General features: G+C 45.2%; 1 protein-coding gene across 4 annotated transcripts in view; it reads left to right on the plus strand.

Moving 5' to 3' along the window:
* Nucleotides 1–158: 158 nt before the first annotated feature.
* The window catches only part of FSTL4 (follistatin like 4), a 197,135-nt gene continuing 173,696 nt past the window's right edge, over nucleotides 159–23,597 (plus strand). For all 4 annotated transcript variants that reach the window (XM_027643573.1, XM_027643575.1, XM_027643574.1 and 1 more), the window contains exons 1-3: nucleotides 159–222; nucleotides 4,851–4,986; nucleotides 14,788–14,821. In XM_027643573.1, coding sequence (XP_027499374.1) covers nucleotides 4,861–4,986; nucleotides 14,788–14,821 — 160 coding nt within the window. In that variant the 5' untranslated portion in view covers nucleotides 159–222; nucleotides 4,851–4,860. The remainder of the gene's footprint in view (nucleotides 223–4,850; nucleotides 4,987–14,787; nucleotides 14,822–23,597) is intronic.

Raw genomic sequence — 23,597 nt, forward strand, 5'->3', positions numbered from 1 at the left:
CTCGCCGCCCCCCCTCCCCCCGGGGGCGGTGCCGGGCCCCGCACAGGTGCCGGGATTGGGCGGAACATGCAAATGCTGCGCTGACGTCAGGGCGGCTCCGGCCCGGAGAGCACAAATAGGGCCGGCCCGGCCCGCGCCGCGCACTGTCCGCACCGCCCCGCACCGGCCCCGCACGGCCCCGCACCGCCCCGCACCGCCTCTGCAGCTCCGCGCCCTGCCCAGGTGAGTGCCGCCGGGAGCGCCCCGCGGGGTCCTCGCTCTGCCCCCGCGCATCCCCGCGCATCCCCGCGCATCCCCGCATCCCCGTCCCCGCCCGTCCCGCCCCGCGGGTGCTGGGGGGGCTGTACGGGGGCTGTGCAGCCCCGCGGTGCCGCCGCCCCCGCGGACCCCCGAGGGCTCGGTGCCGGCCGGGGCGCGGGGACGGGCGGGCTCCCTCGGCCCCGGGACGCGCTCGGGGGGTCCCGCATCCATCCCGCCGCGGTCGTGCCGCCCGTGGGGCGGGGCGGGGGGTCCCGCGGTGCCCCCGTGCCGGTGTGCGGGGCCGCGGGGTGCGGGCGGGGGTCCCGTCTCGTCCCGCCGCGGTCGCGCGTGGGGCCCGCGCTTCCCCCCGTGTCCGCCGGGGGGCGATGCGGGCCCGGCCCGACGGGGCTGGAGCGGGGCCGGGAGGGACGAGACCGGCCGGGAATGGGGATGGAGCGGGGATGGAGCGCTGGGAACCGCGGGATTGCTCGGCTGTGACATCCAGGGCTGCTGCCCCAAACCCCCCGAAATGCTGCAGACGTGCCCGGCGGAGGGTCACGGGAGGGGCGGAACGGGACTGCTCCGGGTGTAACCTCGGAGTAAACCTGTGTTTGAAACGTATTCGGATGTCGAGCCTGGAAACCCGTGGTTAAATCCCTGCGAGGTTCAGGAGCTTTTTGTTAGTCCTGCATCCCTGCTGGACTGATGCTCCCTAGGCTTCTGCTGCGAGCACTGAAGGGTCTTGGGCAATTTCAGCATCAAATGAAATATTTTCAAGTAGCTTTGGCTCAAAGGAAAAGTCGGGCTTGCACTTAAAAATCACAGAGGATTCCAATGAGTTCTTAACCCATCCAGACTTTAAGTATTTAACTACAGACAGCTGACCGAAATCATTATTTGGCTTCACCGTGTCTTGCTGAAAGGTTACCTTAGATTGGATCTGCTCCTTAATTTTGTAGCTTATTTTTGTAGCACTTAACAAGAAATTATGGATGTCAAAATTATTTTGTCAGCCATAGAAATGCAGTTTAGATAAGGCTGGAGCAATTGGGAAGGTTGATGATAGGAACTAAGGGACAGATTCTTATCTGGTATTAATGGAGCCAATTTGTATAAAGGCAACAGTTATGTCCAAACACTTTCTTTTTACTATAGCAACAGATAATTCAGATAATTCAGAACTTCAGATAATTAAGTTTAACCTCTTTCTTTCTAATGTGAATCTCGTTGGAAATTATTGAAAGCTGTTGCAAACCACTAATTTCTCGAATAAGCCACAATTTAAGTAGCCCTGAAAACAAAACCAATAACTGCTTTTGGCAAATTCCTTAATCTTATTACAGCCACCATAATTGAATTCTTAAAGCTTTTGTGTCGTGGAGGAGAAAGTTGTGGGGTCTCTGCAGCAATCTGGCTGTCAGACAGCTCACGTTGGATGTCACAGAAGTGCTGTGAACAGTTTGTGCTGTTCTTCGCTCAGAGTGCCCAGTCCCTGTCCTTTTTCAAGGTGACCTTTGATGCTTGAGTAGCTCCAAAACCTGTCCCCTAAAACCTGGGCTTGTCTTTGGCTTGTATCTGCTTGCTGTTATCCTTTGAGTGAAGACCCTGCACCCATTTGCTCGTGATTTGAGGCTCTCCCTGTGTGTTGGTGCCAGTCCAAACCCACCTGGCCTTGGATGGGTATTCTGCTGTCACTGAAGCCATTGTTGCTACTGTATTTGAGCTTCTTCAGATCACAGTTCATAGCCTGGTGCTGCTGTGCTTGTGGGGTGTTTCTTGCTAGAGCAGTGCCAGCTGCAAGGAGAGCTGTGAGGCTATTCTAGCTCAGAGGAAGAAACCACAACCTTCAGGTAAACTTTTTGGCTTTGCAGAGTATATTCTTTATCACAAGAGCCAAAATTGCTTTGGAAGCAAAGGAAATGTGTCACAAGTGAATGTGATGCTCAACTTCAGTATAGTCTGGTTTAGTTCTAGTATCAGCATTAAAATTAGGAATTTCTGCATTACGGAGCAGATTAAAATCTGTCTCTCTGCTCACATGCACTGGTGAGAGCAGATGTGTGAGAGACTCCCTCCTCCACCCCCAGCTCTTGAGAATCTTCTCAGGTTTAGCTGCAACTCCCGTGTGCAGGCTTTGATTTATCTGGGCAGTGGTGTCCATGCAGGCTCACATCTTGCAAATCTGTGCCTCCCTCAGGCAAGGGAAAGAAACTGGTAGCAAAATTTACAGTGGTGGTCTGTATCTATTCAATCACTTGGAGATTTTCTGTTGACTTCAGGGAACTTAAGCCTGCCATCCAGGAGCTGGATTGTGAGCTGCAGCCGTGCAGGGCTCTGCACAGAGCCTTCCCCTCAGCTCAGGGTGAGGGGGTGCTGAGTGAAGGGACATGAAAATGCTGTGTGACTGCAGAGTTAATCCTCACTTGATATTTATGGTGCCTATTTGTTGCTTGGTTGAGGCTATTAAGATATATAATGTATATTATATTAGCGTGTCCTTCTCTCACTGTGAGTGAGAGCAATTAGTGTCCTGTCAGTCAGCATGCAATAAAAATAAGTGATTTTTAAGCTGACTACAGAAAGATGTTCTACAAATTCTATTTATAAAACCCACCAGAGCTTCTAGCAGGTGGAGGCTGCCCTTTCATTTCATCAGTGTCACAGATCCGAATCCAAGCACCTTCATGTTTTCTGGCTGTTAGTTATTTACTAAATATACATTAAACTCGCGAGTGCCCTGTTTTGCTCCAGGATTGTAATTTCAAGCAGGATATGAGTCAGAGGTCTCTAGAACTGTGAAGTTGTATTTGCTCTGATGGTATCGACTGAGCATACAAAATACCTCTATAAAAGAAAGAAAAAAAAAAACCCAACCCCCCCAAAAACGAGTGAGAAACAGTATTGCTGTGCTAGAGCAATTCATAATGTAACAATGTGCTTGTCGCTTATTGATAGAGTGACTTTGGTTTATTAAACATTTATTTGTAGCCCCAGTGGCGTTACATCAGAGCTTTCTAATTGGAATTTAGAAAGCCTAATAAATTTTGATTTCATCCTGAATGCTCTCCATTCAGGGTGTTTACATTAGTGCTGAGGAAAGGCACTGCCTGAGCTCTGCAGGTGCTGTGGGCTGTTCTCCCTCTAGCGATGGGGTGTCTTTGGGCAAACAAAATAGCTGAGTTGCTGCTGCTCTAAATGGTCATGGCTCCAAAATTAGGAGTGATGCACCGAGGCTTGGATATACCCTGCAGCAAACACACGGCAGGAAAACACTGTAAAATGAATCCTGTCAAGACAAGGTATGTCATGGTGAGTTAATTCAGCTCGGCTTAATTTTGCCATTGGCAGGTAATGCTGGTGTGTGTGCTCAGCCCAGGCAGCAGCCTGGCCCTGCATCCTGTGGAAATGCCATTGCCTGCTTCATTAAGTGTCATTATGCTTCGTTAAGGGGTCTGTGTTTGCATCCTCCACAGCTGTTGGGAAAGGTCACAACTTCCCTCAGCCACCACAGAAAGGGCTCCAGGACTCCTTTGGTATTTAATGGTAGAAAGTAATGACACAACCTCGTGTTCTTGTCCCCGAAAAGTTGAGAGGGAGCACAGTTCCTGGTTTAGCTTGCAGGGCACCAGTGCAGGGCTGGGATGCATGGAACACCATAGTTCCATCTGACACCACTTGGAGTAATTGCATTGGCTTTGCTTCCAAATTCATTAAAAAACCTGCCCAAGGCAAGGACCACTGCTCAGAGTGGATGCAGATGTGATGGAAATCCTGGCTTGACTCTTCCCAGTTCCCTGCAGTTGCTGTGGGGCTGTGGTGGGGCACTGCCAGGGAGAAGGTGCTGCTCCTGAGCGGGGTGAGTGTGGCAGGGCTTGGCAATGGCTGTGCTTGGGACAGAAGCAAATGAGCAGAGAAGTCACAGCCCCAGTTGGGACTCACCGGCATCATGACTGGAGAAACATGTCAGCCTTCTAAATCAGGCAGGATTTATTTGTCATTTGATTTGTGTCTTTCAAGTTTGGGTGGGTTTTGTGACCCTCTGGAGGAGGAATGACTGTCCCTGTGTGCTGGGTGTCAGCTCTCACACCTGACTGTAGCCAAAGGGGGTTGCAGTGGCTGTATCTGCTCAAGGCACCCTCTGAATCAGAGGGGAATAGTGATATAGTGACATTTCTGTCACATTGCTGGGAGCCTCCAGTGGTCAGAGAAGCAAAATGGATGTCTGGGGTTTTCCTGAAGGTCTGCTGAGGGTACAGGTGTGAGTCCCTGACTGTGAGTGACCCTGTGCTGCTGGGGGCTCTGGAGAAGGAAGAAAAGTCACCCTTTGGCCTCCACAGTACCATAATATTGTGCTTTGGTGTGGTTTGCTTTTGGCCACAGTAGTTACACAAATCCCAGGACTCTGGTTCTACAGGAGCTGTGTGGGAACAGCATGTCCTGAGGAGGACAGTTTTGGGATAAAACTGCTGTGATGTGGGACTGCAGAGCTCCATGGGCACTGCCCAAGTGTGGATGGACACCGTCAGCTGCAGCTTCTGCCGCGTTACTGAACCCGAGCTGGGTTTGGCTGTGAGATGGTTGTTCCATGAATGTTCTCTTGTTTTCAACAGACTTGAAACGATGCCATCAAGAAGCTTTTGGTGCTCTCTCGTGTTGCTCGGGGTTTTCCCTCTGGTCCCGAGGGGATGGATGGACGTGGACAGGAGCAGGAGGCTGTTCTCGGATGCGGGGAGGTGGCACCAAGAGGTACCGTACACCAGCTGCTGCTGCAGCTCCAGCTCTTGCCTTTCTATTCTGGGGCTGAGTTGAGGCTCTCCATGCTGAAAACAAAAAAAAACAAGTGTGGGCTTATTCATGTATATTTGTGTTAAACACCTGCTGAGGAGGTCAGTGAGAAACAGTGAAGCAGAAGGTTTTAGACTTACTGGATATACTGACATCATCTGGGAGGGAAATTGGGCTGTTGTGGAGGTGCTCTGTCCTGGGGCTGCTGGGACTAATGAAACTAAATTTAATAAGCAAGATTTGTCCTGGTTCTTTTCTTGGGTCACTGGACCTTTAGGTGAAACCTGAAAAAAAGCTCTTTTGCTGCTTAAAAAAAAGGAAAACTGAGCCATAGATAGCTCTGAGGGAATCAGCAAAGTGACTTCCCGGGAGCGTTTCCCTCCTGACTTTGTGATGTGAAACTCCTGTGAAGCCCAAAGCCATAGAAAAGGCCCCAGGGACAGTGACTGTAGCCAGGGGTGATGTTCCTCCACCCCAGTGCCTGTCTCCTTGGGCTGGGGGGACTCCTGTGCAGGAGGGCAGGGCAGTGATGCCCTTCCCATTGTTCAGTCCCGGGCTCATGGAGAAGCAGCTGAACATGTTTTCGGTGCTGGAGGTACCAGTGTTGGCTCTGGCTGCTGTGCTGTGCTGGAGCAGGTCCCTGTTGGGGCAGGGGTTGGGTGCAGGCTGTCCCAGCAGGGCTGGTGGCTCTGCCCCAGGGCTCAGTGCTGCCTGCTGAAATATTTAGGCTCATGTTTTCACATGTCTGAGGCTGAGACTTGTGAATAAAACCATAAAAAAAATCTACAACTGTGGCTTTCTGGAGCAGTCAGTGCTGAATGCTGAAACAATTTTAGTTATTTAATTAGTTCCTGATGATCATGTGTTTGCTAAGTGATGGCTCTGGAAGTGGGAGGTGGTGGGGGAGGCCAGGGAAGGGAGCCTTGGCTATTTTTTAATTGCCAGTGCCTCCAACAGTTCTGTCCTGGCAGACACATCAGTCAGTGCCAGGCTAATGATAAGTCCTTGATGGATTCATGTTGCAATTGGATCTATTTAAGCCTCAGGATCTGGTTCTAGCTGGAGAATCCCATTTCTCCCAGTCACATCCCATCTACAAACACCCACAATTGTCTGCAGTATAGTTTAAGCCAATTAAAAAGTTGCTCTTTGCTTAGCAGGACTCAAAAGTCATTTCAGTGCTGTTGGAGGTTCTGAGTTCTGTCTCAAGTGTCCTTTTTTCTGGAGTTATCCATCCTCTGGTCTGTAAAGGTGAAGAAAAACAGTTCCCCTCCACACCCCCACTGTTATTTTGCTGCTGTGGAGGCTCAGGTGATACACTGGTACTCTGTGAACCATGTTCCTGTAGAGTCTCAGGTCACTTTTGCCTTTTTATTAAAAATAATTAAGTATTTTTCACACTTTTGCAGTTGAAAAAAATCTCATTCTTCACTAATGCCTATTAGTTTTGATTTTTGAAAAAAGTTACTCTGAAGAATTAAATTCATTATTCAAATAATTTACTTTAACATAAATCACAGAACTATTACATTACTTGAAAGACACTAATTCATTTGATCTTTCCCTAAAACCCATGACGTTATTTTACCAATTACTTGATCTTGCTCGAGGTGGAAGAATCTCAGTGAGAAATGTATTTGCTCAGGTTTGCTCAGAATTTAACGAGTGTGACTATTAAAGTTCTGAATGTACAAAGAATGCAATTAAAAGAGCTTCAAGGGATGAAAGTTATAATTCAGATTTTTGAAAAAAAATAACTCTGTAGAGAGCTTTGTTTCCACAAGAAATAGTCTTTATAAAAGTATGGCACCAAACACCAAGATGAATCTGAGGGAAACTGAGATAAACACCTTCTGAGAGGAGACAGCAGATATTTTCTCTTGCAGAAAATAATTTAGCCATAAAACCTTTTTAATATTAAAAATCACCTGAAATCCTTCTGTAGTGATGCTGGGCTTGGTTCAGTTTGGAGCTCCTCATCCATGAGAAGTTTGTTTGGCACCAAATTTTATGGCTGGATTAATATGCAGAGCCATTAACATGCATTTGAAAACATTGACTCACAAATAGAAATGCTCCTGGCAATTCACTAAAATTGCTTTAGAAACGAGTAAAGGGTTAATTTACAGGTCAAGTAATCTGAAGTGTGCTCTGATGGAAAATTCCTGTGAACTTCATCAAAGCAAATACTTGGGTATGGGTCACTGACCTTCACTAATTCTTGTTCTGATCTACATAGGAACAAGTTGACTGAATCAAAAACGTTGCTTAATTTATGTTCAGATTGCTAAATTGATTTCTTCATGGTTTGTGGTAGAATTATTGCAGCTGTGCTTTGCATTTATAAAGGAAAAATAAGACTATACACTACAATCCTTCTAATGAGAAATGAACTCTCTAACACAGCAGTCTGTGTTTTTCTTGGTGCTCAGCCTTTCCCTCCAATTTTTGGGGTGTTCCTGAGAAGAGGTTTGTTTTCTAGAATATTTGTGGTCCTGATTAGGTAGTTAATAAATACGTGCATGCAGGATGAAATTCCAGTGGTGTAGAATGAGCTAAAATAGAAAACCTAATTTAAAAAAGGACAGCATTAGTATTTAAGTGGAAACCTGCAAGTTGGCTGGTTTGTGTTAATTTTGGAGAATACTCACATTTACACTGTGAAACTTCCCATGGGCTGGTTCCAGGGGGTGCTGGAAAGCTCTTGAAGGTTCTGGGCATTGCACATGGACTTGGGTGCAGCTTCTCAGGATTGAACCATCGTGGGACTCAATCCTACTGAGTGGAATAGATGCCAAAATACTTAAATATATAGAGGTCGCCACTGCAGAGGGGGATTTTTGGATGAGTTTTTGCCTCTGCCTTCAGCAGGTCTGATTCCATGGTCAAGTTGGATGTGTCAGGGGTGAGCACGATTCATGGGCAGCTCTGTGCTGGCTTAGAGGGGCTTTGAGCTGCCCACAGAACACCAGGTGTGTGACTGGGGTCACCTCTTCCTTCTAGAAAGGAGTTTTTAAAGCAGCTCTGTGAATCATTGCCAGTGGCAGCGAAGGGACTTTCCAGCATGAGCAGAAAAAAGACAAACAACCTGGATGTGAAATAACCCTGGAGTTTGGATTTTGAGGAGAACTTGGCCAGGAGGCTCTGATGGAAAGCCAGGGGTGTTAGTCCACTCAGACTCAAGGAACTCCACACTCGTAGCTCAGACTGATTTTTTTTTTTTCCAACCTCCTGGGGTATTTTGCAAAAGCATCTAATTCAACACTGAAATTTGACAGCCAGCTTTCCTTCTGCCATTCCCTGCTTTCTCTGGGAGGGGCTGCTTCCCTGTGTGTGCTGAAGCCAAGCTGGTTTTCCCACAGTTCTTGGGACAAGTTTTCCATCTCCTTTTCCCAGCCCACGGGGAGCAGAGCAGTGCTGCAAGACTTCCTCAGCCCAGATCTCCCGTGTGCTGCAGGGAGCTCCTCTAACACAAGTCATCTCAGAAACTAAATTGTGTGTTATGTTTTCTGGGACACTGCTGGTGGGGAGCTGGAGCAATATTATCCTAGTTTGAGAGCATGAAAGTGGAGAATAATCCTGTGTTGTGGTACACGAGTAGTTGTTTTGCGCTGAATTGTTAAATATTTGGATGTCACCAAGCTCCCAAGCAGCTCCAGCAAAGGCTGGCAGACGTCCTGTGGTCTGCTCAGGGCTACAGAACCATAACAGCTCTGTGGTTTGCTAGAAATACTTAATTGCTTTAATTTGGCTTTCATGCTGTGCCTTTTTTTTTTTTTTTTTTTTTTTTTTGCCACCATCCTCCTCCTTGAGAAGCCTGAGGAGACTGCAGGGACCTTGATCATTCCTCCCCATTGCTGTTTGATACCTTGTCTTACTTTATGCCTTTAAATGACATCACCAGAGCATCGTGGGTGGTTAGACCAATGCTTATTTTCATGCTCATAAACCCAGCAAACCTGCTCATTTTTCAAGGCACCATAACCTTCTCAATACTGGCAGGTATTGGCTGGGTTGCTGCCCATGAGTTTTATTCATTAATTATTACTTGACCAAAGCTGTAGACACCCCATCCCTGGAAGTGTTCCAGGCTGGGTTGGAAGGGTTTTGGAGCAGTTCTGGTCTAGTGGAAGGTGTGGCAGGGGTGGCACTGGGTGATCTTTTAGGTCCCTTCCAACCCAAACCATTCTGTGGTTCTGGTTCTGCGGCACCTGAACTGCTTAAAACCTCCAAGGATAAATGGACCTCAAACCTCCCCCTGGCTGCAAACAGCTGGGTCAGAGCAGCCCTTCAGTGCCATCCTGGCCAGGATAAAGCACCCCTCTGGAGTCCACTCACAGCCTCAACTGTGCTTGGCTGGAGGATCAATTATTGCTGGAATTCCTCATTATATTCAGATTCTTCAATGTTGCATCACTTACTGCTGCATCTGAAGACCACAGCCAGGCTATTCTGAGCAGCAAGGGAGTCATAGGGATGATTTTTTGCTCCTTTCCCCAGCAAAGTCATATTTCCTAATCCAACAGACCAGGAAAGGAATGTTTTGGAAAGCAAGGTACAAAATTGCAAAGACTTTTATCGGAAGATTTTGCTTCTAATTCAAATAGAGACACAATTTCAGAACACGAGCTTGGAGTAAGACAGGCACAGTGTATCAATTTTATATGCAGTTGAAAATCTAATACCCTGGTATTTATTTTAATTATTATTAGTGGTCGTGTGTTCTTTGCCATGTCAGTGTTCTTTCTGCTTTTCATTCAATTTGGAGGAAAAAAAGAGGAAAGAATCAAATTTGAACTTAAATCTGTACTGGGCTCCAGCCTGCTCCTGTTTAAGCATTAATGAAGGTACATGGAGACAAGAGTGAGGTTTATTTTTGTATCACTGTGGTATGTAGTGATAATTCACTCCCTGTTACCTGCATTGAAGTGCTATCTCTAACAAACTGTAATTGCTTTTTTGTGGAGCAGTCGAAATCTTAACTAGTATATTATCCCTGTAGAGATGAGAAGCTTTTGCTCTGAGTGCTGGTTATCAGAGCATCTGCAGTTCAAGGTGCTGTGGAATGTTTTGATAGTATCTGTCTACTGACTATTTGTTATATATATATTTGTTGGAGTCCTTTCTCTGCATCCCCAAACCCCACCTACCTTCTTCTGTGTCCTCAGAGGGTTTAATAAATGCTGTATCTCATGGGATGCTCTTATGCTTGGAGTACTAAAAAATGTTAATGCAGTGCTACTTGGGGCAAAGCAGGCACTGCATACTTGAATAATGGTATAAAATTTGAAGAACTTTGGTTTATGGCCCAGGGTCAAGGGATTGTCAAGGTGCAACTGTGAAAAATCAAACCTAGATGGGGAAATGCTGGTGTGTTTCTGAAGAAGAGAATAAAAGCAGAGTAAAACATGTTGCAAATAAAAAAAGAAATCAAAGGCAGTCTTAACTTGGCTGTGATGTGGCAGAGGGTCACACTCTGTGATATTCTGTTCAGAAGCCATTTAACCTTAAAAGACTAAATATTGACTAATTTTTAGCATATTCTCCCTTTAAATAAAAGGCTGCAGCACTAGTTTTTAAAGGAAGACAGTTCTACTTAAAGTACTTTGTACCATCAAGCAGGGGAATTATCAGTTCCTTAGATTAGCCAGCTACATCTGCAAATTTGGGCTTTATAAAAACAGCCATCCCAGGAGCTTCCCCATGACAATGTGGAAATTTATGGAGCTGTACCTGGGTTTCTCATCTGAAGTCCAGAAATAGCAGTGAGCAAAATCAGAGAGACAGCAATTACCTCAATTAGCTGCCGTATGGCCGAGCAGATGATCCTGTGTGATGTGAGACATCAGAGCTTCTCTCAGTGTTTATACCAGACAGGACAAATCTAAATTTCTGAATTGCCAGTGTCTGTGCTGATAGCAAGCTTTTTCAAAACACGAGCACGTGATCTGTTTTTTTTCCCCCACGTGCCTGATCAAAAAAAAAAAAAAGTGGATGTTCTCTGCCTGATTAGTGAGGTTTTTGAAAATGTTCTGTGTTCTTGGCTGTAAACAGAAAATCCTGATTGTCAGGCTAAGCTGTGTTAGTCACAACCTCTGCTGATGCTACAGCCCATGTGCAGAGTGTCTCACCAGCCTTGTGCTGGGTGTCATTTCATGGAATGGTTTGGGTTAGAAGGGACCTTAAAATTCATTTATTCCACCCCCTGCCACGGGCAGGGACACCTTCCACCAGCCCAGGTTGCTCCAAGCCCCGTCCAACCTGGTCTTGGACACTCCCAGGGATGGGGCAGCCACAGCTTCTCTGGGCAACCTGTGCCAGGGCCTCCCCCTCTCACAGGGAAGAATTTCTTCCCAATATCCCATCTAAATCTGCCCTCTTTGCTTGACCCCTCACTGGAGATAGGGAAGACAATGTTCTGAAGGGAGGAAAAAAAAAATCCTTGGCATGATAATCTATTAATAGGAATAGACAGTTCTTTATTAATTTGCTAAGTGAGTCAGGACTGTATATTTAGAAGTAGTGCAGCAGTTGGGCTGAGCCTGAGAGCAGCTCCCTGGAGCCCTGGGGTGTGCAGAGGTGGCAGCTGATTTATTGTGAGCCCCAGTGTGAGCCCAGCTGCAGGGACTGGCTTTGATTTATCTGCTTGCACTGCTGTGTCTCCCACAAAGGGTCTGCTGTGGGAGACTGTGGCCAGCAGTGCAGGAAATTTGTGGATCTGGGTTCTGTTACCTGTTCTCCTGCATCTGTTCCACCTGATGCATTAATTGGTGGGGTTTTCTTCACAAAGTCCACCCTGGTAACCTCTGGTGATAGAAAGGGGTGTCTTTTGAGTAAATCTAAATCAGCATTAAAGGGCAGGAGACTGAAACCATTGCCAGGTTATCCTGGGGGCTGCTGTGCTTGAGGGCAGTTGGTACCTGTTTGGTGCCAGCCTTGGTGGTCCACGTTCCATGTTGGTGGGTCAGAGGTTAGGAACAGAAAGGGATGGGAAATGCAAAGCTGTGGACAGAGCTCTAAATACTGAAATCATCCCTGCAAGTGCCCAAGGCTGGGTTGGACAGGACTTGGAGCAACCTGGTCCAGTGGAAGGTGTCCCTGCCCATGGAATGAGATGAGTTTGAAGGTCCCTTCCAACCCAACCCATTCTGGGATTCTGTACTAAACAACCTGACAGTGATTTTGCTGCTTGAATCCCTCGCTAATGACTGCCAGTAAACCCATTTGCAGCACCCTGGATACCAAGCACTGTTCTATATTGTGTGTTCCCTCCTTGGTGTTGTAACGCTGCACAATGAAGTTCCCGGCACCCTGTGTTTGCTCTGAATGAAATCTGATTTATCCCCAATGCTCTGCTCATCCCTGGGCCCATGACTGAGCATTAATCAGGAGATAAAACACCAACCAGCTATTATGCCTTGGCAGGACAGGTAGATGCTGCCTTCTGAGAGACTGACATTCCCTTTGTAAGAGCAGAAAGGGGTTTTGTGCAAAGCAGTTGTTAAATTGCCTCAGGTTCACACACGGCAGCTCCAGGGGAGTGAAGCTCTGTGACAGCAGGCACTGAACTGCAGTGGATTTTGGTTCTGATTTTTGTCTTTCCTCATCCAGGTAGAATTAGTTATCACACTTGATGACACTGGTCTTTAGGAGATGCAGTTTTTCGGTAGCTACACGGCTGGGGAAAGGCAATCCTGAAGCAAACACATAACATTGATTTCCACATAACAATGATCAGGCACTTCAGCTACAGAACAGAAGGACCTTTTACTCTGTACTCAATTGACTAAACATTAAAAAGTAGGAAAATAGGTGCTAAAAGTGAACCTTGACAAATAAAACTGTTGTGTTGCATTAATGAAGTGCTGTTTAAAGGGGTACATGAAGAAGCTTTCTGGAAGGAATGGAAAATCCGAAACAAATTTTTCTCTTCAAAGCATGTGATTTATGCTCTGATAAAATTAGATTTTTAGTTAAAGGAATTTGCAGTCATTAAATGGTGCCCATGAAATAAGTCTCATTTATAACCATCTGCTTTATGGCTTCTGCAGAAAAGTGTTCCTCAGGCAATGCATTCGAGAATTTTAGTGTCATTTTTATCAAAATAGTTTGGATCTCTACTGGTAACACTATTAAAACCTCTGTGTGATCTTTTTTTAACTTGAGAGCAGTATCTTCTAGCACAAGAAAGGTCTCTACCTGGGCCTGATGCCTTTTTGTGCTGTTTCCTAAGCCCTGCTGTGCTTGCCAGGTGTTTTCCCATTTTTCTGTGTACTCTCCTGAAATCATGAGAATTCTCAGTGTCATTGGTGTTTTTCTTCATGGAAGGGATATTTTGGGGGGCACAAATGAGAAGTGAGGGCTTGAACTGGCCTCGTGTTCTCCCACTGCAGTTCTGACAAGCTTTTCTTCTGAATCCTGCATCTGTTTTTGGGGGTAGTTTATATTCATCAGAGCTCATAATAATTATAAGGGGAATAGAGTAAAAGAAGGGAACCTTTGAAGACCATCCTTTGTTTTTCACGATGTCTGTGCAGACATGGAAGTACCAAAAGGGTGTTTAATACAAGTGAGCTGACACTTGGATTTTTTTTTTTTAATAGAGTCTGATTCTCTATTTTCTTTTGATCAATATTAATAGTTGTAATTAGTTTTAGTGTTTCTAAGCTTTTGAACTGCAGAGAATTCAAACAGCTCGTTCAAGGGAGGGCCCCTGGGGAACTTTAAAAGTACTCTTCCCTCTTGCATGTCCTCCATGTACACAGGATTAAGGACAGCAGCTGGGGCTGAGGTTTTTTTTATCCTGTGCCCCACCTCTCAAACTAATATTTTGAAAAGCTCTGAGAGGTCCCTGGAGTAAAACTGCCTGTGCAGCTCGGGAGCTTTGCTGCCTGAGGAGGATAAATGCTTTGAAGTCTCTGCTAATCCTGAATGCCAGTGTACACATTGCTCAGGATCACTGAGGTAGCATCCTACAGGGAATAATGACAGTGGGTTTTATAAGCAAATACCCCTCTTTTTGTTTATCCCTCTCAGTTGACTTGGAGGGTGCCAAGGTCTGTTAACAGTCCTTCATGATTCTCTATTTTTAATACTCATTGCAAGAAGTAACTCCAACAATGGAAATTAAACATGTTTGTAATTAACCCATAAATAATGTTACTGCTTGAAATTAAATATTTATTCCTCTGAAGTCTCACCATTAGTACAAGCAGATAGTGTTGTCTGGGAATGCAATACCCTTTGAGACTTTATGCAGTGCCTTTTTAACAGAAATTTCTGTATTAGAGATGGTTGTGATGCAAATCCTGTAGGTGAGCATGGCTGAAATGGGCCTCAGCTCTGAGTGATCCAGTTGCTTTGAAATTATTCAAGTATTTGAACAAGTGTCTGCTAAACGCACCTGTAATGGCTCCTCCCTCCTCAACCCCAAATCTTTGGTGTAGTGATAATAATCCTCCTAGCTGCTCCCTCTTAATATCAACAGAGGGGAAAAAAAATCCATTTTAAAGAAAAATGTTGTGTTTCACAATGTAAGTTATCACACAGTGATGAATCACTTTGTGTTACATTTATTCATCAAATATCCGTGAACAAACTGAAGTGTGTGCTTGTAACTACTCCTGAGTTATTGCCCTGAGCTTCACAGCTGCTTCCCTGGGTCAGTGACTCATGTTTTTAGGGGGTTTTGTTCCTCCTGCCTTTGAACAATTCTCTTATTTCATAAAAACCACCACCAAAAAATTCTCTTTTTCCTTATAGGACTCCAGAAGGTTTGAAGTTACAAGAAGAAAAGGTAGGAAACCCAGTTTTCTTTCGGTGTGTGTATGTGTGTGTTGGTGTCGAGTATTCCTGCAGTAACATTTTAAAACAAGCATAAGTTTACCCACTTGAAAGGTCGTGCTGCTGGGGGATTTCCAACAGTCTGTGCCTGGTGCTTGTCTGACAGCTCTTGGTGTCACAAATTGTACTTTTTTTTTTTTTTTTTTTAATGAAAAGCTGCTCTTTTAGCACAGAATTGCATGATGGTGTTTGGGGTGCAAGGCAAGGTTTGGTGCTGGCACGGCACCAAAGTGGCTTTGAACTAAAGGAGGGCAGGTTTAGGTTGGATATTGGGAAGGAATCCTTCCCTGGGAGGGTGGGGAGGCTCTGGCACAGGTTGCCCAGAGAAGCTGTGGCTGCTCCTAGATTCCTGGAAGTGTCCAAGGCCAGGTTGGACAAGGCTTGGAGCAACCTGGGCTGGTGGGAGGTGTCTCTCCCCATGGCAGGGGGTGGAACTGGATGAGGTCCCTTCCAACCCAAACATTCTGTGATTCTGTGATAAACTCTGACCCTGGAGCTGGTATGGAGAGAAGGGGATGAAAATTGGGGGAATTAGGATAAATTTGGATGACCAGCAAGGCAGTCTGTGAATAATCCAGGCTGCCTGAAGAACTGCAAACTCCTCAGGAGTCAAAAAAATGCTAACAAACGTGATAAATACATCTTGGCCACAAAAGCCTGTGGATTTGCAGAGCTACCTGGGGATTTTCAGCAATGATTAAGTATCTTCTTTTCTGGAGTTATTCCTCAATAGTGCCTATAAAATAATTCAACTAAAGGCTCTTTCACAAACGTCCTCAGTATTAAAATTTGCACAGAGCAGATACCACTTGGTGCCAGGAAAGAAAAAAATAACAGGGGGTTTGAAATGTTTATTATGCACACAAAAGGATTTATTATAGATTTTGTGATAGGTTATGAAGTGATTTTAATATTCAGGCCTTTTTTCCTCCCTAAAATGGTAATTTTTGTAGATAATGGTTTTTACCCGAGGAAATGAGATGATTGAAAAAGATTTGAGGGTGTGGGGGTTTATCCTTGTTCGGTTCCCTTGGTGGAAGGTTTGGCTTCCTCTCAAAAAGCTGAAAAATCTTTAAAACTTAAAAATATCTAATAGAAACCCCCCCAAAGGTGAGAGCTCAGCAGACTTACTCTATGCCTGCTTTTATCATCCCATGCTCAGGGATGATCCAGGATGATTACAAAAAGAGCTTTTGGTGAAAGGAGGGGCAATCCTGGTTTACATTCTTCAGGATTTTTCTTTATTTTGGGACAAAAGGTTTGAGTCCTTTAGATTTAAAGTAGACGCTTTTTTTTCAAAGGGAACAAAGCCTCGATTGTTGTCAAGTGTGAAAACATTTTCTTCCTTTTTTTAGCTGTGGATGAGTGTAGTTAAACCGGGAGGCTTTGGCTTTCCAAAGTGTCAGGATTAAATATGCTGGAGAAATTCAGAACCTGCTCCAAAGCCCATTACAGTCAATGAATGGCTTTCCTTTGACTTCCGTGGGCTTGAGATCAGCAGTAATTACAGGCTCTTTTAATTGCTGTGGCGTGGAGGGCAGATGCCTCCCTGACTGCAGCTGGCAGCCACCTTCCAGGGACGGATGGATTTCCTTGTGAATTGAAATGGAAATGGGTGCAGGGCCATTTTGTGCCTGGATTGTCCAACTGGTGTGCAAATATTAACCTTTCGGAATAAAAAGAATTTTTTAATCAAAAAACCCCCACCCCTCATTCTGGAAGTTGATTAGAAGGTGCAGGAATATTTTTCTTAATTCAGTTGATATTTGGCTCTGAGGGGGTCAGACAGTGTCCATCTGTATTATGCTCCTGCAGTGGAAACCAGAATATGGGACAGGGTGCCAGGTTTTGTGTTGTGCTCTAAAAACAAACAAACCCCCAACCTGCCAAAAAAACTCAGAACACAAACTCAAAACTCAGCATGTGTTAAACAGGCACAGGATTTGAGTGCTCTCCATTTGTGTTGTCCTGTTGAATTAAAATTGGGGGGAAGATGGAGCAGGAAAAACTTTTTTCAGCTGTTGTGTCTTTTCCCTTTTTCTGAGTACAACTCTCTGCCCAAGCATCTGTAGAGGCTCACAAAGCACAAAGAGCCAGGTCTTCAGCAGATACAAATAAACAAAGCTCTGCTGCATTAATGGACACCTTTGGTTTTTACTAGCCCGAGCACTTAAAACTTTTTAATTTGTTTTTGTGTTGGCTGCGATCATCCATTCAACAAATTAGTGTCAAAAGATGCTTTTGAAACCGTTCAGCCAAGAAATGTTCAAGCAAATTGCTTCTGCTCTGACCATATAATCTTATTAAATGAGATGCAGCTCTAGATTTATTCAGACAGGTGACATCACACTGCTGTAATGATGTGAACTTTAACTGCCTGGTTTGAATTAAAAGGCTGGCACCTCTCTGAATATTCACAAGCTCTGTGGTGTGGCTGTCCCTGTTCGTATATCTTTATTACAGATACACAATCCTTGTTGTTACACTGTATTTCCTAATCACAGTGAGGAGAAATAGAATATGGCTTTTTTTTCCTTTTCCCCCTGAGCTTTCCCAGGTTGCTGTAGTTTTATTGGAAAGCAGACAGCAATGGTGGAAGATCCAGCCAACAGCTTCAGAAGTTGCTCTCCTCAAACTCTTCAGGAACACAATAAAGTGGCTGGCTGTAATTACCTCTGTACTAAATCCCCTCCTATTTCCCATTCTGTAGGTTTTTTTCCTATTGCTGGAGTCCAAGAAATTTGAGTTTGTTCCTTAAGGCTTGGTCAAAGCCCACCAGAATCAGTGGCTGTGCCTGTGTTGCTCTTCAGAAGCAGCTGTACCCCCAGGTTCCTGGGTGTCTGTCTGTCCCAGCTGCATCCAGATGATGTGTAAATAAATATTTGTGTGTTTGTGTTCTGTAAGTGTTGGGTGTTCAGAAACACACTGGCTGTGTCTTCAGGACGTGCCTCAGAAGTTCAAAGGACAGGTTTTTACATTAAAAATACCTATTTCATAGGGTCATAAATTGGCATATTTAACAATTACTCAGTCAAACAAAGTTTTGTCTCTGTCCATCTCAGAGCTGCTTTATTTTCATAGAAATCTTTATTATCTCTGTCTTTTCAGGGCCTATCTTATCAGTGAATGCCAATCTGTTGCCCAGGGAAGGATGTTTGGGCCAAAATATTAATGTGATGTTTAGTTCCTGTATTTCTAAGCTGGAGAAACTGCAGTTCCATCTCTCAGCAATGGTGTTTAATTATAACTGGGCATATTTTGTGGTTGTAAGTGATGGGTGTTAACAGAGGGAGTAAAACCTTGTGGAGTGGGAGGAACCCCAAATAATCAACACATTAGGCAGCATTAGGCACAGTAGTAAATTAAACAGGAATGCAAATGCTCCTGGGCAGTTTTACTGTTGCTGTTGCTGGACCAAACAATGCTGGTCCTGCTGGTCATGTTTGACTCAGAAATGACTGTTTGCTGCTTTAGGAGGATTCCCTCTGAAAATGTGGATGCAACCATGGTTTAACCCAGCTTTGCCAAAGGTGTAGGAAGCCCATGCCCAGCTCTCTGGCTGATGGAAGCAGAGTTAAGGTTCTTTTAAATGGCTCCATCAGTTTTTGTAGTGAAGTACTTTGGGGCATGAGGAGGAATGAGTTCTGTTCATGGCAGAATGGCAGGACTGTTCAGTAAGTAAATAAAAGTGTGTGGCTTTGCTAGAGCAGCACAATGATGGACCTGAAGGAGTTGAAGCAAAAACTTCTGGAGCAGCAGGAAACCAGGAAGCTGTTCCCAGCAGCAGGTTGGATAAAGGAGCTTGTGGGCAAGCTTAGGGAGTGGCCAGACTTCAGTTCCTGGGTGGGAAGAGGGAGAAGGTGGAGAGAAGCCAGAAAACAGAGACTCTGAGGATTTCCAGGGACGTGCAAAATAACATATCGATGTATTCCATCCCAGCATAGTTGATAAATAAGGATCCCCAGTGCAGAGTGTGAGGCTGGATGTGCCTGAAGGCATCTCTCTTTTTCCACCTGAAAGCAGAACAAACTGTGCTGATTTGGCAGCTGAATAAGCTGCTCCTGCTCTTGGCTTCTGACAGCCCTGGGCTCCACGCAAGCTTCTCTGCTTTTTCCAGCTGAACTGGGCAGTCTTTTGGAAGGTGCCACTTTGTCCTACAAACCTTGTTTTGGCTGCTTCTTCACCTCCTCCAAAGCACTTTTCTCCAGCTGATCCAGAACAGTAAAGCAGGACTGGTTTGCACTGGTCTTCTAAGACAACCTGTCTTAAAGAACAAGAGGAGATATTTTCAGACAAATGGGCTTTTCTTGACTTAAGCATCTTTAGCAGCAGCCAGGTTGAAATCCACAGTGAGATTTGAAGTCTTATGTGGTGTTTTTTGGGTGGTGCATTGCTCTTCCTATGAAATAGTGCTTTTTTTTTTGTCCAGCCACATAATTCTGCTGAAATGCTGTTGTTACACAGAACATTGCATGAGGTAGAAGCCCCTCTCATGGAGGGGGTGTGCACTGCTTGCACATGACATGGAGAGGTGCAGGTACACTGGAAACCCTGAGTTTTCACACCAGCTGTAGAATAAACCGATTCGTAAGGGTTGAATAAAAAGCTGGCAGCAGATGTTTCTGATAATGGCAGTATAATGTAATATGCAAATACTCTCCAACAAATCAGTTTATCCAGCGTGTCTCAGAAATTAGCAGAATAAGTAAACTCAGACTTTGAGCCAGAAACCCCAAAGTCCAGGATCACTTCTGGGTCCGGTCAGGTCTTTGAGTCACAGTTTTTGAACATGCTGCTGGTCTGCTTAATGTGTAAGAGAGTGGTGTATTTTCAATTTCAGACTTATTAGCTTTCAACATGCCATTTCTTCCTGAACTGAGCTTTAAGCAGAAGGCAGAGCAATTAGGTTAATATTTTCAGAGCTTCAACTCACTACTCCAATATGAGATAAAAATAAGAGAAATTACCCTCTCAGTGCTCTCTTAGTTCAGGCACTCACAGGGGGCTGAGCCCAGCTGGAGGGGGGGTTTGTGGCAGGAGAGGCTCTGAAGGGCACTGGGGTCTCTCCTGGAGGGGAGCAGGGCACTGAGGACACACCAGTGCTCCTTGCAGGACTTACCTGTGGATCTGCTGGATTTATTCTTCCACCACATCCAACTTTCATCAAACCCTGCGGGATCAGAGAATCCCAAACTGCTTTGGGTTGGAAGTGGCATTAAATCCCATCTCATTCCACCCCCTGCCGTGGGGAGAGACACCTTCCACTAGCCCAGGTTACTCCAAGCCCCGTCCAACCTGGCCTTGGACACTTCCAGGGATGGGGCAGCCACAGCTTCTCTGGGTAACCTGTGCCAGGGCCTCCCCACCCTCACAGGGAAGAATTCCTTCCTAACAGGATGTGGAGAAGGAATTGTTCAGGTGGTTGGTGCCGTGCCCATGTCCCTGGCTGCTGCCATAGCAAGTACTCTGCTTATTTTAGTGGTTTTCAGGGGTCCCTGCTTGGTCTGGAAATGTTTCCTTTGGACTTTACATTCCAAAGCAAGATTTCAGATCAGTAATTAGTGTGTGTCAGTATATTTTTAATAAGAACTTAGGAGCCTGTGAAATGGTCCAGTTGTTCTTGGTGCTTGGGAAAGAAAAATCTACTGTGGGTAAGGTAATGTAATTACTTTTCTAAAGGAGTTTTTATTATGCATCTAACTGCACATTTACTGTACTTGATAGACCCAAATAAAACCAGAACAGAATGAATAAGCCATTTTGGTCCATTGGGTAAATAAACCAGCTAAAGCATTTATAAATATGTATTTAGTCAGCAGAGCTGATTGGCTACTCTGCAACTGCTCCAGTGTCTCAGTAATCCAAGTTTAATAGCCTTCCATAAATATTTCCTTGTTTGTCACGAGGCAGGAGTTATTTATCCCTGCCGTGCTGCTTGCTTGTTGTGTTTGATGAGATCTTTTGAAGAACAGTAGAGAAGTTTGTTGTTTTGCACAGAACAGGCAGTTCCTGGGCACTGTGTGTGTTTATGGAGCAGCACAAGGACGATCCTCATGTTTTGTCCCCTTCTCCTCCTTGTCCTTGCCTCTCCCATGCAGGGGGTATTTTTGTCATTCCTCCTGCTGTTTCAGTTTTGGGGAGGTTAAGATGAAGTGTCCCCAGTGCTGTGACAGCACTGACTGAATCTCAGCCCAGCTGCTCGTTCTGATTGAGCATAGAACTATTTGACTTCTATCATGAAACTCCCCCAGTAACCAGAATAAAATCAGTGCTTCTGGACCTCCAGGCTTCACAGCTGGTTCCTTCCAAAGGCATCAGTTGGATCCTGGGTTTTGATTTGGTTCATCCCGTTGGTGAATGTGCTTTGTCAAAGTTATCAGCGTGTCTGTTCCCAGGCTTTGTGTGCTCAGCAGTTGTTGCAAAGGCCACAGCTCAAACCCACCTTGTGCAGCCAGCAGATAAATAGCATAAAGTTATGCTCTAGCTTGGAAAATAAAATATACAAGAAAAAGAAAAAAAGTTGTGTTTTCCATCAGTGGAACTGGAAGTTTTTCAAAATGTCACTTACAAGATTTCAATTTAGTTTCTCATTGCAACTGCAAAGCAGGTGCCAGTGGCATGCAGTGCCCCTGCTTCTGGTTGAAATTCTGTGGTGTGAATTGCCTGTAATAGGATCATTTTCTTTACTTTTCATATCTGAATGTTTTAAACAATAACTTTGCTCTATGCTATTGAAGTTAGATTTTTTTTTTTTTATTATCCTTTCTAAGCTTTCTGGTTTGTTTTCCATTGAATTCTTTCTTTGTTACCCATATTTACTTTTCCAAAATTATTATTTTTCCTTAAAGTATGTAATAGTCATATTTAGCTTTTAGCCTCACTGCTTGGGGGAGGCTGGGCCAGTGTGCTGGCTCTGGATGCTGGTTTTGGAATGAGCAGCTGGAGCCATAGAAAAGCTGGAGAGAAGGCTCATATCATTCTTGTAAAACCAGTTTGAGTTTGGCATCGTGGGGGTGAACTGGCCAGCCTGGGCTGCAGAGTTTTTTTCTGGATATAGGACTGTCACACCTCCCACTGGGCTGCTGGTCTCAAAACCAGTAAGGAGCAAGTCCTTACTGTAAGGCACAGCATGGGGACTAAGCCAAAGCCCTTACAAGTACATTAAATTATCCTGGAAGCCCTGACTGCTGCTCAATACTACAAGGCATCTTAATTAGAGAGAAGTCTCACACAGAGGTAGCAACAAAGAAACAGGAACAGTAAAGAGCCTCTGTTTTCCATTTGGAAATATAATAAATGCTTCCTGCGTGGGAAGCTTTGCATTTGGACAACACCTCTAAATATATTCCAAGCAGGTCAGCTGGGTTAGAGGCAGTGCTAAGTGAGCATTTTTGGGAAGTCACACAGTCTGTGTTATCACTGGGTCACCCTAATGTGTCCCTGGGAAGTGTGGAGATGCTGGTGGAGTAATTGGGCTCTGAGTGAACTTGAGAAAGATTCCTGTTTGAACATGAGACAATGCTGAGAATGACTCTTTACCCTCTTTTTAATGTTCTCCCAATATAAAGAACATCAGCAGAACAAATCCTGTCTGATCTGTGTATCAGGCATTGCAATTCCCTCTTCAAAGGCAGTGTGTTCATCAGCCCTTGTTTATTATAGCTGAGCTGTGTTCCCTCTGATTAGATGACCCCATCATCGTTCAGGTGTCTTTATCTGAGCACCCTCTAGTATTCTAAAACAGAAATAATACTTACAGCTCTCTGTCTTTGCTTTCACCCCTCTGCCTTTCCAGCAGGCAGCAGCTCTGATGTGATTATTTTGCAGGAGGATGTTTGTTCAGTGGAGAGTGAGAGTCTGGTTGAGGGAACAGCACCACTGCCCTCGCCGAGCGCCTCTGACAAACAGGCATTTTTCTCTTTGGGAAACCTGTGGGATTATTTCCAGTTCCAAATGTCACAGCAATTAATAGTGGGAATGATATAAAGCAAAACACGTTATGTTGTATTCATTTAGCAGCAGGAACATGATGGAAACCATTAAAAGTGTCCAAGTTATTTTCCTTTGCGTGGAGGAGCTGATGTCGGCTCGGTCCTTCAACGGCAGAGTTTCCATTGCACTGCCCTGATTTTGCAGCAATAATTTTCAGCCCAATAATTTAAACCCAATGTGCTGTTCATTCTTTCAGTGTATTCCCACGGGACAGAAGGGTTCCTGGCAGAGCAGCAGTGGGATTCCCTGCAGGGAGGAGCGTGCCCCCGGTGCTGATGTGCCAATGAGCACACGGCGGGTGTTGGACCCTCTGGAGAGATCCAGCTCCAGCAGGAGAGCCATCCATACCCCACTGCTCTGGCAGTGGGAGCTGAGCACAGTGCACTTACTTAATTTAGGCATTAAATCTTTTTCTTAGCACAAACAAACACTCCTCTGCTGGCTTCAAATTCTCCTCGGCAGCTTTGGGGACGGAGCTTTTGTCTGCAGGTCTGGCTGGGAGAGGGAGGGGATCCTGGAAATGTGGAATTGTTAAGGCTGGAAAAGGCTTCTAAGATCCTCGAGTGCAGCCATTATCCAGCACCTCGTGTCCCTGATTGCTCTCCCAGAGCCCTGTGTGACCTGTGCTGGCTGGGCACTGCTGAGGTGAGGGCTCTGTGTGTCTGTGCTGCTCCCAGGGCTTTAGGGCATGGAGTAGTTCAAGGCAGTTGGTCAGAACTGCTCTGTCGAGTTTTCAG

The sequence above is a fragment of the Corapipo altera genome, unplaced genomic scaffold, assembly GCF_003945725.1.
Source record: "Corapipo altera isolate COAL_440 unplaced genomic scaffold, ASM394572v1 75, whole genome shotgun sequence".
NCBI lineage: Eukaryota > Metazoa > Chordata > Aves > Passeriformes > Pipridae > Corapipo > Corapipo altera.